General features: G+C 49.0%; 1 protein-coding gene across 2 annotated transcripts in view; it reads right to left on the bottom strand.

Moving 5' to 3' along the window:
• The window catches only part of HADHA (hydroxyacyl-CoA dehydrogenase trifunctional multienzyme complex subunit alpha), a 28,444-nt gene extending 12,925 nt beyond the window's left edge, over positions 1 to 15,519 (bottom strand). The window contains exons 1-11 of one of the 2 annotated variants that reach the window (XM_074582214.1): positions 15,403 to 15,517; positions 12,290 to 12,331; positions 11,075 to 11,116; positions 10,916 to 10,986; positions 9,647 to 9,780; positions 8,295 to 8,433; positions 7,168 to 7,287; positions 6,981 to 7,083; positions 2,919 to 3,041; positions 2,120 to 2,238; positions 1,214 to 1,270 (exon numbers count right to left, since the gene is read on the bottom strand). In XM_074582214.1, coding sequence (XP_074438315.1) covers positions 1,214 to 1,270; positions 2,120 to 2,238; positions 2,919 to 3,041; positions 6,981 to 7,083; positions 7,168 to 7,287; positions 8,295 to 8,433; positions 9,647 to 9,780; positions 10,916 to 10,986; positions 11,075 to 11,116; positions 12,290 to 12,331; positions 15,403 to 15,490 — 1,038 coding nt within the window. In that variant the 5' untranslated portion in view covers positions 15,491 to 15,517. Of the gene's footprint in view, positions 1 to 1,213; positions 1,271 to 2,119; positions 2,239 to 2,918; positions 3,042 to 6,980; positions 7,084 to 7,167; positions 7,288 to 8,294; positions 8,434 to 9,646; positions 9,781 to 10,915; positions 10,987 to 11,074; positions 11,117 to 12,289; positions 12,332 to 15,402 lie in introns of both variants that reach the window. The other variant, XM_074582216.1, reaches the window with a different exon arrangement.
• Between the last annotated feature and the right edge of the window lie 25 nt (positions 15,520 to 15,544).

The raw sequence follows: 15,544 nt of genomic DNA, 5'->3' as shown, positions 1-15,544 counted from the left end.
AGCATGGTCAACTAGAGCAGGCTGCTTTGGGCTGTTCCAAGTTGGGTTTTGAGTATCACCATGCAGGGAGACTCCACAGCCTCTCTGGGCAACCTGTTCCAGCGTTCAATCACCTTTACAGTAAAAAAAAGTTGTTTTCCATATTTAAGTGGAGTTTCCCATTTCAGTTTGTGCCCATTGCCTCTTATTCTGCCACTGGACACCACTGAGAAGAGGACAGCTACGCCTTCTTTACTGCGTCCTGCCAGGTATTCATACACATTGCTAAGTTCCCTCCAAGCCTTCTCTTCTCCAGTCCCAGGTCTCCCAGTCTCTCCTCGTGTGCCAGATGCCTTTAATCACCCTCGTGGCCCTTTGCTGGACTCTCTCCAGTCAGTTGGCCCCCAGCCTGTACTAGTGCATGGGTTATTCCTCCCCAGGGGCAGCACTTGGCATTTCCCTTCGCTGAACTTCACGAGGTTCCCATCTGCCCAGTTCTCTGCTGTGTTGAGGTCCCCCTGAATGGCCAGTACGCTGACTGGAGTGGCTACCAAATAGGTAGATTTGACCAAGGGATAAGGAGAGTGAAGTCCTGCTCTGGGCAAGAAACTACTACTGGAAAAAACCACCCCATTTTCAGAAAGCACCCTAAATTATCAACGGGTGAAAAAGGACCAGTACAAAGTACCTGGACCAGAAAACGGGACAAGCAGCAAAACAAGAGTAATGGAGAATCAACACCCTGAACAAAGATGACTGTGAAAAAAGGTGACAGAGTAAATAGAACACAAGTTAATTCTTCGAAGAAATTATGTTTGCACCAAATTGCCCAGACACACTGATGAGGCTGGCAGAACCATACCCACAGCTCTGGGTTATCTGTCCCGTGTGACAATCAGAAAAACCAAACAGTGCTCAGACACGCAGAGAAATCAAAGTCCCGGTACGTGAAACCTAGGTCAGTGAGCTCCATCTGGGTATTCTGCACTCAAAAAGATAACACAGAGAGGAACGAGAAAAGGCACAAACCGTTTCCACAGATGAAGAACCTTGACAAACAGTTCTGTTGTTCAAGACAGGCCTTTTTCACAGCCCCACTGCCAGAAGAAGGGGCAGGGGGCAAGAGACCATCTTGAGCAGCCTGTGACAAATACAGCCCTTTTTGTGTGGTTAAACACAAATCCTCCCTGAATACACAATTTACTGATTACTACCAGGGATCTCATCTCCTTACCTGGGATTCAGTGAGGTATCCAACATCACGCCCCTGATCAAGACCAGTCTTTACAACCTAGTCAAAGAGAACAATAAAGATACACCGTCGTTAAGTCCCGTGCGCCAACAGCTATGCTTTAATGAGATTCCTCCTTTAGCTGCACCTCCTGTTTTCACCACTGACCCCTGCCCAATAGTCAAGGCACGGTTCAAGACTCTCTGCGTCCTGTCCATGCTGTTCAAAGCAGAGCTATGAATGACCTTGTCCTTCCGGCACGGAATAGCTACGATGGCAAGGACTTTTCCATCAGGTTAATTTTTTACACGCACTTTGTGGTTTCAGGAATTGTTTTCAGTACGACTGTGCTCTTGTAATGTCATTGCTCTCAGAGGCATTCATAGGTTTTCGAGAAGTCTTAGCAACAACTTAAATAGTGCAAAGTCACTTTAAAATAAGGATTCAGCCATGGACACTGTCTGTAAGTAATACAATGCCTGTGTAACGCAGGGGACTAACTTTTAAAGTATTGTGTGGTTAGTGCTATGAAAACAGCAATTCATATTTTCCTGGCTGCAAACAGGTTAACCCAACGCTTCAGAAACTGTATAGGAAGCCTGGAAAAACCGCAGCTGAGAGTTTCATGGACAAAGTATTCCAGCCAAGCCTTTCCTCAACTGGATTCTTGATCTTCCCCTTACTGGTAGCAGTACCACATACATTGGTGATCACATTCTGGGAAGCTATTCTGAATTTTACTGTGCTTGCTCGATACACCACACAGCTAGCACTCATCAAGACTGATCTTCTGTGAAGACCGGGATGTACGGTCTTCAGAGGAAGGAACCACCTTCCCTCTGTCTGTTGCCACGTTATCCCACAGATCCACCTTCAATGTAGCGTCTTAGGCCTCGCAGTGGGGGTTACCTCAATGATCTTTACTGGAGCAGGGTAGAGTCCTTTGGTTTGCTTCTGAACTTTGCTCTCCACTGTCTTGTAGACTTGCTGCCTCACAAATGGAAGAGCCATAGCGTAGTCTGTTATCTCTGCAAGATGGGACAAAACATGTCTCAGCACAGTGCTATATGCACAACCAGTCTTTAAATGATTAACTGGAAAGATAGAGGATAGGTCTGAATATTGCATCTCTGTAACAGACACATGCGCCTCCAACTCAGCTAGCCACAAGTAGCACGGCCTGCTCAGAAGGGCATCTATGGCTTGTTCTACAGACAAGCCTCAGCTAAAGTATCCTCCCGATCCAACTGGCGATGGATTGAGCTCTGTATAGTAGAACTCACACAGAGAGGTCGTCACTTTGGGGCTCTGCTAACTGCGTAAGGGCGCTGCTGAAGAGCACTAGTGCAGAGCAGACCCATGTGCCTCTTCCCACTTGGTTACACAAGTTCTAGTAGCCAGTTCTCTATTAGGCTTTGAAGATGGACAGTCCTCTGGAGAGGGCTGCTCCTCTCTCCCCGAGTCCTGGCTCCCTTCTAGCACACTTCAGGAGCCACCATGTGCAGCTCTGGCAACGCCACTTGAAGATCAGGTTATAGAGTAATGTTTTCTCTACCGACCCACCTGGCTCAAGAGATGATTGCAACATGAAATAGCTTTGTTTTGAAGATGGAATTAAGTAGGAGTATAAACATAACCCTGAGAAGCAAAGCTGGATTATACTCACTGCAGTCCCTTGGGATTTGGCTAGGACTGCCCACAGACTTACTCTGCATTAGCCCTTTCGATCTTTTGGCAGACACAGTTCTGTTGGCTAGTCCTCTGGCAAAGCCAACTGCTACCTCCTCCAGGTACTCAATCGTTCGTGCTTCTGGCGTCTTCACGCCTGGCCCTGTGAACAAAAGAGAAGCCTTGAGGAAATGCAGCAGAAGATGCACTTGGTCTTGTTGAACCTCATGAGGTTCACACAGACCCCTTTCTTCAGCCTGTCCAGCTCCCTCTGGATGGCATCCCGTCCTCAGGCGTGTCACCACTCCACCCAGCTTGGTGACATCTGCAAACTTGCTGAGGGTGCCCTTGATCCCACTGTCCATGTCATTGATGAAGATATTGAGCAGTGCTGGTCCCAGTGCAGGCCCCTGAGGGACACCACTTGTCACCAATCTCCATCTGGACATCGAGCTGCTGACCACTACCCTCTGGATGCAACCATCCAACCAATTCCTCATTCACCAAACAGTCTGCCCATCAAATCCACACCTCCCCAGTTTAGAGAGCAGGATGTTGTAGGGGATTGTGTCAAAGGCCTTACAAAGTCCAGACAGATGACATACGTAGCTCTTCCCTCATCCACTGATGGAGTCACTCCATCATAGAAGGCCACGAGGCTGGTCAGGCAGGACTTGCCCTTGGTGAAGCCGTGCTGGCTGTCTCGAATCACCTCCATGTCTCCATGTGCCTTAGCACAGCTTCTAGGAGGATCTGTTCCATGATCTTCCCAGGCAGAGAGGTGAGGCTGACGGGTCAGTACTTCGCAGGGTCCTCCTTTCTACCCTTTTTAAAAATAGGTGCAATGTTTCCCTCTTTCTGGTCACTGGGGACTTCACCCGACTGCCATGACTTTTCAAATACCACGGCAAGTGGTTTGGCAACTACATTATCACTGATGGATGATGATGCAGAAAAACACAGTTGAGAAAGCAACATGATGCTCCTTTGAATTGTTACCACTCCATTCCCTGCCGCCTGTTTTACTTTTCTTGATTATGAACAATGATGGAAAGGCTCAACAGGCGACTATGGGAAGGCCCCAAGGCATTTAATATCCATGGCATTATACAGAAATGCCAAAACGCCAGCTCCCAATGGGAGCAGGCAGCAGCGTGCCACTTAAACAGCAACAATACCTTCACAGAGCCATGGAAGAGCTTTGGCTGGAAGGGGACATGGGAGGCCATCCGGTCTGACCTGCTGCTCAAAGCATGGCCAAGTTCAAAGATAAATCCAACTCTGGAATTAGATCAGGTTGCTCGGGGACATGTTCTGCTGGTCTCTGAACACCTTCAAGGACGGAGGTCCCATCACCTCTCTGGACCCCTGTTTTAGCGCCTGACCATCTTTTTGCAAATTGTGCCCTTTAACCCTCACCTTTTCACTTTGCACAACTGCAGCCACCCCTGTATCTCAACAGAACCTAAGTGTTCTGCCTCCCCTCCCTCTTCCTGCACCTCTCCCACCTTGTGTGGTACGGTGAGTCTGCACAACTAAGTTGTACCAACACTATTGCTACTAAACATACAGACAAAACAAAAACCCACAAAATGAGTTACAGCAACCTCCGAGGGTGGGTTGCACAATTTCCAAGCACAGGACTTGTACCAGCAGCACAGGAGGAGAGAGTACAGGGCTGAAAAGGCAGTTGCGTAACGTTGCTGGAGGCAAACGTAATGAGTCATTAATGAAAGAGTAATGCCCAGCCATTCTGCACAGGGCTACCATAAGGAGCCTGCAACTAAACGTGCAGCCTTGGGCTGCCTCTGAACTAGCCGAATAAACCCCAGGAGGTTACAGCTCTGTATCCTCACAGCTGGGCAACCTCATTAACCTTCGCTACAAACTGCTCCAGCCACACCTGGATGCTGCAAGTCCTCAGAGCAAAGACAACAGCACAGGAGACAACTACTCAAAGAACAAAGGCAAAACAGAGAACCCCTCCTCTCTCACCTCCCACTACTCTCTCCCTCCACCAAAAGCCGAGGTCTTCAACTTTAAGGTTTCACCTCTCTTCGTATAAAATCTTAAGAGTGTATACTCAGCAGTCCCCAGACGCTGCTGCCTGCTGGAGGGTCTCTCGGCAAGAAGCAAATAAAGGAGCACGTATGTTTTGACTAAATAATGAAAGCTCACTGTTAGGAAGTCTCACTCGTGCCCTGGCAGTACGTCAGAGCTGTTCTAGAGGAAAACGGTCCAAACAAAATAACGTATTTCATTTTACAGGCAGCTCAGAAAACTTAATCCAGAGCTGCTGCATAGTCTACATTTCAGCAATGCCCTGTGGATTTTAAAGAATTTACTGGAAATTTGAGAGCATCTGGGATTTCTGCGCTCAAACCTTACCATCTTCCAAATTCTCTTCCCACCACTTCAAGGCAACAAGTCTGAGACGTTCAGCTTTAGTGACCTGATGTGCTACAAAATGTGAACACCTAATTTCCCCGTTCCATTACCTTGGGCGTTCAACGCCAACAAACGCTGGACTTTGATAGCACAACTAAAGAAAAGAGCTGTTTATTTGTAAGTCTGAGCTGTAAGAACTATTCACTCAAGGCGGTCAAACCCACATACGTGGGTTTACTTTACCTGCTGTTACCTCTCAACATTCTGTAGTCTCCTAACGCAGGAGCTCCAAGCTATTGACTCACATCTGCTTTCTTACATAAAAGGCACACACCAGAATTAGATCTGGGCACAGTAGTAAATAGATCAAGAGAATTCTGTAGAGCTCCCTGCTGAAGGAGAACTGATTGCACCCCACGAAATTGCCTCCTGATTAATGCTGTCTCTCTCCTTCAAAGCTTTCTATAATCAGTTAAAGCATCACCCCACTTAATGCTGGTTTCCCCCAGACGTTGAGAATGAAAATGAGAACACTCAGCGGAAGACCTTCTGGCACTGGCTGCTATTTGAATGAACAGGGAATGCCTCTAACGCTTGCGCAGAATTTGGGTTTTGTGTTCCTCCTATGCGCATATCTGGTCTGAGCCAGGATTCCAAACAGCTCTTCAGAAAGTTCAGGTTTCCTTTAAGCAAGCCAGTGTCATCATTGGTACAAAAAGTCACATTTGCTGGCTCTTAAAAGCCAATTCACATGTAAGCAAGTACCCAGTGGTAAAGTTTAATCAGGCAATTTTAACTCAAGCCTGGGTACCACTGATCCGTTTTATAAGGAAGAATGCAGCTAAGGGTACCTCACCCAGCTGAACACTGGCACGCAAGACAGAACTGACACAGGCGCTTCCCTTGCATTTCTCAGGGTAGGCAGCAGTACTTTTTTTTCCTGTTTATTTTCTTTTCTTCAAATTCAAGAGCTAAGGGCCATCAGGGTGCTCTGGCCATGCTCTGCCCTGGGAAACAAAGCTCAGCACAGTGCAACTGTGTGGCAGTACCAGCTGGCACAGTGGTTTCCATCCTAGCTCCTGGCTGCTCAGACCTTTCAGAGGAGGCTGGGAAGGGTTTGCCTCTCCATTTAGTCACCTCTCAAGAAAGCCCCCCCAGTGACAGCAGAAGCATGAAATTATTTGCTAGCGCACTCAGCACTTGGAAGTGCAATTTGGTCTGCAGTTTGCAAGGAATTTCTGCATCCAACTTAAAGTCAGTTGGCAATTCAGAGCTCCTCAGCTGCGGGGGGGTTGGCTTCTTCTCAAGATCTTGTCACAGGGATTAACATCTGCAGGCTGCATAAACGTAGACATCGGTCATCTATTCTTTCATTATGGGTTGCAATCTGTCCCTCTGACATGATAAATGAGGAATGCAGGTTCTTATCTGTATAATTAGCTTATGCAAGGGAGCCAGCAGGCCTGCCCTCTATGCTAACCTTTCCCTATTCCATCAGCTTTAGCAGGAGCCTGACATTTCAAGGTCCCCACACACACGCCTCTAAGGTGGGAATGGAGATCGCACTGCAGAGCGTGGTAAGGACTCTGCAGCCCACAAGCTCTACCCCCACTGGACTGCTGACTGCAGCAGTGGCTTCTCCACCCAGTTCAGTAAGGTGGAGGGGTTAACTGATGGGCAGCAGATCACGGAACTGAGAGGCATCATATCTGACCTAGTGGGTCCACCAGCTGGTCAACCAGACCCATCTTCTTTGCTCTGTCGGCACGGATGTTCCTTCCGGTCAGCATCATATCAAAGGCAGCAGGGAGTCCCACCTGGAAGGGCAGAAAGGGGATTTCACAATGGGGGCATGCCATGCAGCAGAAGGGGCCACTGAGTAAAGTTTTTCTCCTACTTACCATCTTTGGCAGCCTCTGAGTACCCCCTGCCCCTGGCAGGAGACCCAGTAACACCTCAGGTGTTCCCAAGACTGTTTTCCTGTCCTTTGTCGCTATTCTGTAGTGACAGGCAATGGCAACCTTAAAAAAGGAAGAGAAAATGAAAGCTTTCCTGTGAAAGGCCACAAAAGAACTGGACATCCATCACAAAAGTCTCTTCTACACACTGCCTCAACTTTCTTCCTGACGCTACCCCAATTCCCTAATTCAGCTGCCCAGATTCCCCCTGTGCTCACTGGTGGCTTCTTCCAGCAAGAGAAGCGCACACAGGCAGATGACAGCAAGCACCTACGACAGGAACGTGAAACTACCAAACTTAGCCAAGCTATTTTAAAATCTCATCTAGACCATCAAGGGCCAAATTCATTCACTACACTGAGAGCACGGTCCCATTTCCAGATCAGCCATGACACTTGGTTTAATCACTGCATCACCACGTTCAGATCTGTCACCAGAGCGTTTGGAAAAAGCTGTGACTGCTCGAAAAATCGGTACGCAACCGAAGAGACTCCATTCCCACAAAGTTATTGTTTTAGTAACAACTTCGCTCCAGGAATTACCGCAGCTTCTTTCAGTTTACAAAATCCTAAATGGAGATTACGAAGCAAATAGCACCCAGCCAAAGCAGCAAGCAACAGAGCAGAGTACGCAGGCCAGGGAGGAGCCTGGCCAGGTTCCCCACACTCATCCTTCTCACAACAACCTTTAAAAGAACAGAAGTTGCTGGGATACGAGACTCAGTTCATCTGAAAAGCAGCAATTTCCAGCCTGGACTCTGCCAGCAGCATTTATCCAGATCCAATGCCTGCCGGAAACAGCCGGTTTTCCCTGGGACACTCCTCTAAATATTAGCATGGCCCACAGAGATTCATATTTGATTAGCAGAAGCAGAAAAATTAGCGTGTTAGAGCCCTGAAGCACAACCAAGCCATTAACTTGCCACAAACTCATTTGAATGGATGTAATGAAGCCATGTCAGGTCTCAAATCTCTCACACTAAGTAGCCCTGCAGGCATCGTTTGGGTAGTTTGGAGACCCAGTGCTATCAATTCCTACTGCTGCTTGTCAGACCCAGAATTGTTCAATACCTCCAGTCCTCCTCCCAGGCAGGAGCCACTGATGGCAGCAACTATGGGCTTTGGAGACTGCTCAATTTTTTCTAGCATCTTCTGTCCATCCTGAGAGAGCTGAGTCACTTCCTGAGCAGTCTTGCAGGCTTCAATCATGCTGCAGTGAAGCAGAAAGGCTCATCAGAATTGGAAAAGCACTGAGAAAACAGCAGTAAAATGGAGATTGCTTCAAGGAGTTTGTTCCCCTTTTCCCACAAAGCTCCAGGGACTGACAGACAGGCAAGAGCTCTTTAGTTCCCCAGTCTTACATTAACAGTCAACACAGGAAGACTACTAAATTCAGTGGGTTAAGTCACTGCACGCTGACAGTGGGCTGCGCCTGCAGGCAGTGAATGAGCTTCCTTGTGTCAGAGCTGTGAAAGCCTTTGGGGGAGAGGAGGAAGGGTCATAGGAAGCCTCAAAGCGCTTGCCAGGAAGGGTGGTGGGGAGAGCCCAGGATCACTTTTTAGAGAAGCAGATGGCCAGTGCTCCGATGTTGCACTCCGCCAATTAGAGACTCCCTGTGCCAATTATTCTCAGGGAGGCTAGCAGTGTTTGCCAGGCAGGCGCAATTCAGGAGGCTCGCGGTGTTGAGACCAACAGACACCTTTTAAACGCAGCCTGTCCTTTTGCTCTGCTTACCAGGCTACTGCCTCCGTCCCACCACAACTTACATCAAGTCTCTGCCCCTGAGTGAGGCCAGCCAAAAAGGTAATAAGGTTTTGAAGGGCCTATTTGTAATTCACCTTCTTTCCTCAGAGCTTTCTGGCTTTTCATGTCTTTGAACAACTATTCTGTCCTGGCCAGTGCCAGGACTAGAAGCCAATGGCACTCCGGGTCCCAGTGAGAGCACCCACACGGGTCCCGCGCCCCACAAGAGTTCCCCACGTTGAATCCCCTGGGAGGCTGCTCAGATGCTCCATGTGGCAGAGCGCCAAATCCTGCCTAATCAAGGGGCCACGCTGGCGGACTGCCAGGCACTCAAACCCAGCTTAAATGAAGTCCTGCATGTAAATTATCAGCTCTTCTTGTCTCCCAGACCAAAGGACAATGCTCACCCCAGAGCCAGGAAGGGTTTCCTTGGCTGCATCCCAGCACGCAGGAAGGAGTGACCAAGAGCTACAGCCAAATGGGGTTTAATGACTTGCCATGTTCCTCTTTATCAAGGTCCTAACTTCATTTGAGCAAGTTAGGCATCCTGTGCGCATGGATTTCATTCCCAACCCCTGGGGAGATGTCAGTGACAAACTGTTCGGAATTCACAGCACACCAGACCACTGGCCCTGCAGAGAAAGCTCCAGCCGCGTAACTTCTAACGCCCCTGTACTCACTCGATATCTGCTCCAGCAATGAAAGAGCCTGGCTTTGAAGAGATGAGGACGGCACTTTTGATAGCTTCATTGGACCAGATCTCATTCATTACCTCAGTAAACTCTGCGCTCAGTTGTTTGGATAGAGTGTTCACCTGAAGGCAGCAAATAAGCATTGTAAATAGGGAGGCCAGCAGACAGCGGAGTTTAACCTCTGATTACGTTCTGGACTCAACCACCCTGTCATCAGAAAACTTGCACAGATGACAGACTGACAACAGAAAGCCAAAGACAATGGTAGGTCTGAATGGATTTTCCAATCTGTCTGAAGCCAGGAGCAGCGGCAGCTCTACAGTGCTTCAAGATTTGCCTTCTGCAAACAAAGAGAAAGCAATTGGCCCAACAGCCAGGCCACTGCTTGGCATAATTATAACACTTCTGGGGCGCTCAAACTGAGACCAGATTTGCTATAAAAGTTAGTTCATCTTGTGTCATAATTCAGTGAGAAAAAAACCCTCCAAGATGAAACCTTGCAGCAGGTCATCAATTAATCTGTTATTAAGAAGTTCCTCCTTAACCTCCCCAACAGTGGGTTTGTGACCTCAAACAGAGATTTTATGAGCTTCTAAGCTGTTTTTTCTGTAAAATGGACACTCTCCTTAACCACCTTGAATCCAAGAGCTTGGTAAGATTTAGCGATATCTCGTGCCAGTGAGAAACATGTTAGTTTAGTACATACAAAATATTTCACAGGATCACAGACTGGCAGGGGCTGGAAGGGACCTGCGGAGATCATCTCGTCCAGCCCCCTGCCAGAGCAGGTGGCACAGGAATGCGTCCAGGGGGGGTTGGAATGTCTCCAGAGACGGAGACTCCACCACCTCTCTGGGCAGCCTGTGCCAGGGCTCTGCCACCCTCACAGCAAAGAAGTTCCTCCTCATGTTGAGATGGAACTTCCCATGGTCAAGTTTGTGCCCATTACCCCTTGTCCTGTCCCCGGGCACCACTGAGAAGAGTCTGGCCCCATCCTCTTGTCACCCATCCTTTAGATATTGAAAGCATTGAAGAGATCGAGAGGCATTTCCATGAGGCATCTTCAGATGTCTCATTAAACGTGAAATGTTAAATGCTATTATTCTCCTGTTTCTACTTTGTTCACAACTTTGAAAGGCTGCAGGTCAAGATAGTTCTTAAGTCTTAAATGAACGTTTTCAATGCCTCCTCTGTAGAACTGCTATTCCTGCTGCTTCCACTGCTATTCCTATTACTCACAGCCAGCTAAAACAGTACCTTTGAATTTGGTGTGTTGAAGCGTACAACAGCGACATCTCCTTTGATATCATAGTTAACGTGGGTTCTATCTGGAAACAAACAGAAATGTGTTATCAGCTTATGCTCAGTGGATCTGAAGAAAGAAAATGAACTCACGTAGAAAAGCTTTACACTTACTCTGAAGCGCAGTGGAGGTGGAGATGTTACGGCAACCATAACCTAAAGAAAAGATGTTGCAGATGATAAAGGAATTCTCAGCAGTCTCAGCTTAATTGTCCTTTATTAATGCATCCTCCCATTTCCCCTCATTAGTACAGTGATTTGGAAAATCCCGAGTATGAGCCAGTTCCTTCTCTTACAGCTTGACCTTGCCACCACCAGAGTTCAGCAGACTCCACACTATTGAAGTGACCTTCACAGCACAGATTCCACACCGCAGTGTCCAACACCAGCAATGCCAAACTGAGGGCAAAAAAATCAAAGCCTTCTTCCCAAAGAGCTGACGAGAGATGAAGCGGGTGATACACAGGGGTGTTTTGCCTTTAGTACGCACAGTTCAACGCTTTTTCCCCACATTAAGGAAGAGATCTTGTTGCATTTTGGAGAATTTCAAGCCTGCAAGTTAAATTCTCTGCCAATCAAACATAACCGCCCTACAGTATTTCTGCTAAAACACAGTCTTGTGCCAGTGAGTGGTGCCACCCCCAGAATTACTTCACAGATCTCAGGGTGTACATCTGGTGAGCCACCAAAAGAGCACACAGAATATTTATTCTCGCCTCCAGCTATCAACAAAATACTTGATCCACCTCTACTAATTACATATGGAAGCACCCAGACAAACTTGTCTTGTTTCGAAGTGCTCAGAAAACTCAGATCGTGGTATGAACAACTTCTGTCCACAAGTGAAATGCCGCTTTTCTGACTCATAAATCCCAGATCCCCTTTTTCTGCTGAGAAATTGTATTTGGCCTGATGATCTCTCTACACCAATGCATCTCAGTTCTATCCAAGCAACCTTGATCTTGACCGAGAGGATCCTCTAACACAGATCTAGGCGGAATCCCTGCCAAAGCTGCTTTAAGTCTGAAACCCAGTAAAAGCGTTACTTCTTAAGCCCCGTAGGCACATTTACCAACTGGAACACAGCCATTTAGCTAGAGGAGGTTTTACTGCTCAACACTGATAAAGTGTTCAAGAATGAAACATTCCCATTCCCAGCAGCAAGAGGGCAGAAAAGTCAGTACAGAGAAAAGCAGAAAACCTCAGCCTGCACCTCCCCAAGAGGTGCTTCCCCCTCCTGCAGCCCCATGACACTGGCTCAGGGCTGGAGCTCCGCTGCACTTTGGCCCTCTTTCCACCTTGTCTCCGATGCTGGCAGCAGGGACTGACCTTTGCGCTCCATTCCCCGAGCCCAGGATACACGGTGCGAGGCTGTGGGGATGGAAATACAGTGTCAGTCCGTCCCGGCAAACAGGTTTGTGTGTGCGCGTGTGTGTGTCATGTGCCCGCAACACCACAAAGAGTCAACCGGTTTCCACTCCAAAGCTACTTGAAAGTGATTTTTGACTACAATACCCAGATTATGATTGCTGTATGCAATGTTCATTTCCCCGAACTTTTTGTATGCTAAAATCAGGTACTCCTGAAACTAAACGCCAGTGCTCGTTTCCCACAAAACCAAGCGTGGTCTGACAACAATTTCTCTGCTGACAGATGCTCCTCAGCAGAATAAGATGCGCTGGCAGTATTTTAACCCAATAAAAGCCACACAGCTCCACTCCTTTTTAAAAAGAAGGCAAGGACTGAACTGATCTGACTGAATTCATTCACTTCAATCCTGCACATGGCTGGGCACAGCAGGAAGGAGCATTAGACCAAACACATCTCGGCTGCAAGGCAAGTGATAATATTTTCCTTCCACATCCGCAGATGGGCATCTGGCTAAGGCCGGGACATGGGAAGGTAAGCAGCACATCGCTCTCCAGCACCTACTGACAATGTAGTAAAAACTACACCACATGCAAAAAACACTATCTCAATTAAAAGTAAAAAAAAAAAAAGAATGAATTAACTTTTTTCTCCTTCTATGGTCTAACGTGCTTTCCTCTGTCATATCAGTTCCCAAACAGACTGCTTCCATGAAAACCTTGAATTCCACTTTGTCTTTCACCTCTAGCAAAACAAAAGATATGAAGTAGAAAAAAAAAAAAAATAATCAAGGGCCTGACTGAACAAACCTCACTACATTTTAATATAAACTCTTTTGCGAAAGGTACTGTCATCAGAGTAACAGCTGCTTATTCTTTGAGTGAGGTTTCTTCAGCCTGACAGTATATTTTAGAGCCCAGAATATTTGTGGAAAAACATGTGCAAAACTAAAACCACATTTGCTTGGTCACAGTCACAGCACATCTGCTTTAGGCATTGATTCATTCAGCAGTACAATGGTAACTTGCCAAGATCAGAGCCAGAAAAATCCTCCTTCAAAACACTGGAGGAAGCAGCAGCCCAGATGTACGCTTCCGCTGTTTCACTCACATTCTCTCTAGAATTAAAAGCCTTGAATATCGATTCTATTTTCACTACTTCACTCACTCCAATTAAAAGACCTTCTAGAGACAGGGACACCAACACTTCAGACAGTTGCTCTCAGCACTTTGCTGAGAACTTGGATGCAGCAGAGAAGAGAGAACACCCCTTTCATACAGTCTAGCTGCAACCTGTTTCTCCCCACTTTCTCTGTCATTTCCTCATCTGCTTTCCTGTCCAGCACTTCCCCTTCCTGCCCTTCCACTCACCCGGACATGGCATGCCACTCGAAGTGGGAACAGCATCCATGAATGGTTGAGGAGAAAAGCCTTCTTGCAGTCCTGGACCAAGCCAAGCACCAGCAGAGTGAGCCAGCTGAAGCTCAAGACAACAACTGCCCACGCTTTCAGCCTGTACCTGTGAGCTGATGGCACCGAGCGCCGAACTGCGAGCCGTGAGATGGGAAACTTTTGACAAACTGAGCTTTCCTATCCCCTCTGGGAACCTGCTAACTCACGGCACGTGGCCCAACAGGTACGACCAGCTCTTGAGCTCACACTGTCTTCTGCCTCCTTCATGCTTTTTGGCCTGCCCTTGTGAGGTTTGCATCTAATTTAACAAACACCTGGTTACGGCAGAACAACGCTATTAATTATGGTGAGTGACAGTGTCCTCACAGCAGCTCCAGGACTGTTTGTGATGAAGAATATTGCCAATTATAACAAGAAATCCAACCAACAACAGCCTAAGCGATGACTGGAGTTACCACAGTTCTGTTCATGATCGATTGCAGCGCCCTGCTCCTGGAACAACCAGCTCACGTACAAACCTGCTCCAACACTGCACATAAGACAGCCATTAGGTTTAAATCAAGTGCTGCTAGATTTCAGCTCGACATCGATACGAGACCCTGAGGCCCTCTGAAGCACAGAAATAAGAACCGGTTTCCAATGCCTCTGAGCCTTCCCTTTAGCCTCCCTATGGGCACCTGCTGACTCCCTGCTTCGGCAGCTCTGTGAGGAAGCACCACGACCCAATGCTGCAAACACTGCCTGGCTCGACAGATCGCAAAGGAGCGTTAGCCAACAGCTGAGATGCCTGTACACTAAAATAAAGACAGACTGGTGGGCACCAGGAAGCGCAAATGTGCCCGGGGGCATTCTCCCCACCCACACAGGGATATCCCCTTCCCACAGACACGCTTGTGTGCCTGGATGACAGCCCCGGGATCCAGATGGCCAAGGACATGGGGACAACCCCCCCTGCCCCCAGGCACGCACACACAGGCACTGAGGACACATACATGTGTAAGGACACAAGGACACCCTCTCCCTGTGGATCCGCTCAGGTGCTGAGGATAATCCTGTGTGGAGGGTCCCCCTCCCCAGTGCAGAATCACAGAGTTGTACATGGATTCCCAAAATGCGCCCGTGTGCAAGGACACAGGGACGGCAAAGGCCAGCCTGCCTCGGGGACTGGCGTGGGCGCATCTCCCCCGTGGGGGCACACACAAACCCATGCACATCCCCACCCGCCATGGGCTGCCAGGACATGGAGGCACAGACCCCTGCCCTGGGGAAACCTTGCAGGAGGGAGAAGCAGGGACATGTCAGGGACCCCCAGCATGACCCACGGGCCGTGGGGACACCACCCTGGCGCGGGACGCCCGCAGGGACACCTCCCGAGGCCACTGCCCCGTGACAACCTCCTGCTCCATGACACCCTGTCCTCGCCCCCCCACCCCCAGCACCCCCTCACGCGTGTGCACCCCGCCCGCTGCCCCTCACAGCCCCACCGCAGTGACACGCTCCCTCCCTCCCTCCTCAGTGCCACCCCGTCCCGCCAGCCTCACGCGTGGGTCCCCCCCGCCCAACCCCGAGAGACCGCGCCCATTCCCACCGCCTGTCCCTCCCCATCACCCCCTCCCCCCGGCGCAGGAGGCAGCAGCCGCCGCCCCGGAGGCTCCGTCTCACCCGCGGGCGGCGGGCGCCGGGCAAGGCTGTACTTGGAGGCGGCCGTGAAGCGCCCCAGGCTGCCGATAGCGCGCACCGCGGCCGCCATCTTTGCTGCGCGCGAGGTCGAATGAGGGAGAGGCCGCCCGGGGGCTTGGCCAAC

The sequence above is a fragment of the Larus michahellis genome, chromosome 3 (assembly GCF_964199755.1).
Source record: "Larus michahellis chromosome 3, bLarMic1.1, whole genome shotgun sequence".
In the NCBI taxonomy this organism is placed as follows: Eukaryota; Metazoa; Chordata; class Aves; order Charadriiformes; family Laridae; genus Larus; species Larus michahellis.
The sequence above is the reverse complement of the archived record's forward strand: the minus strand, read 5'-3'. Positions and strand labels throughout refer to the sequence as shown.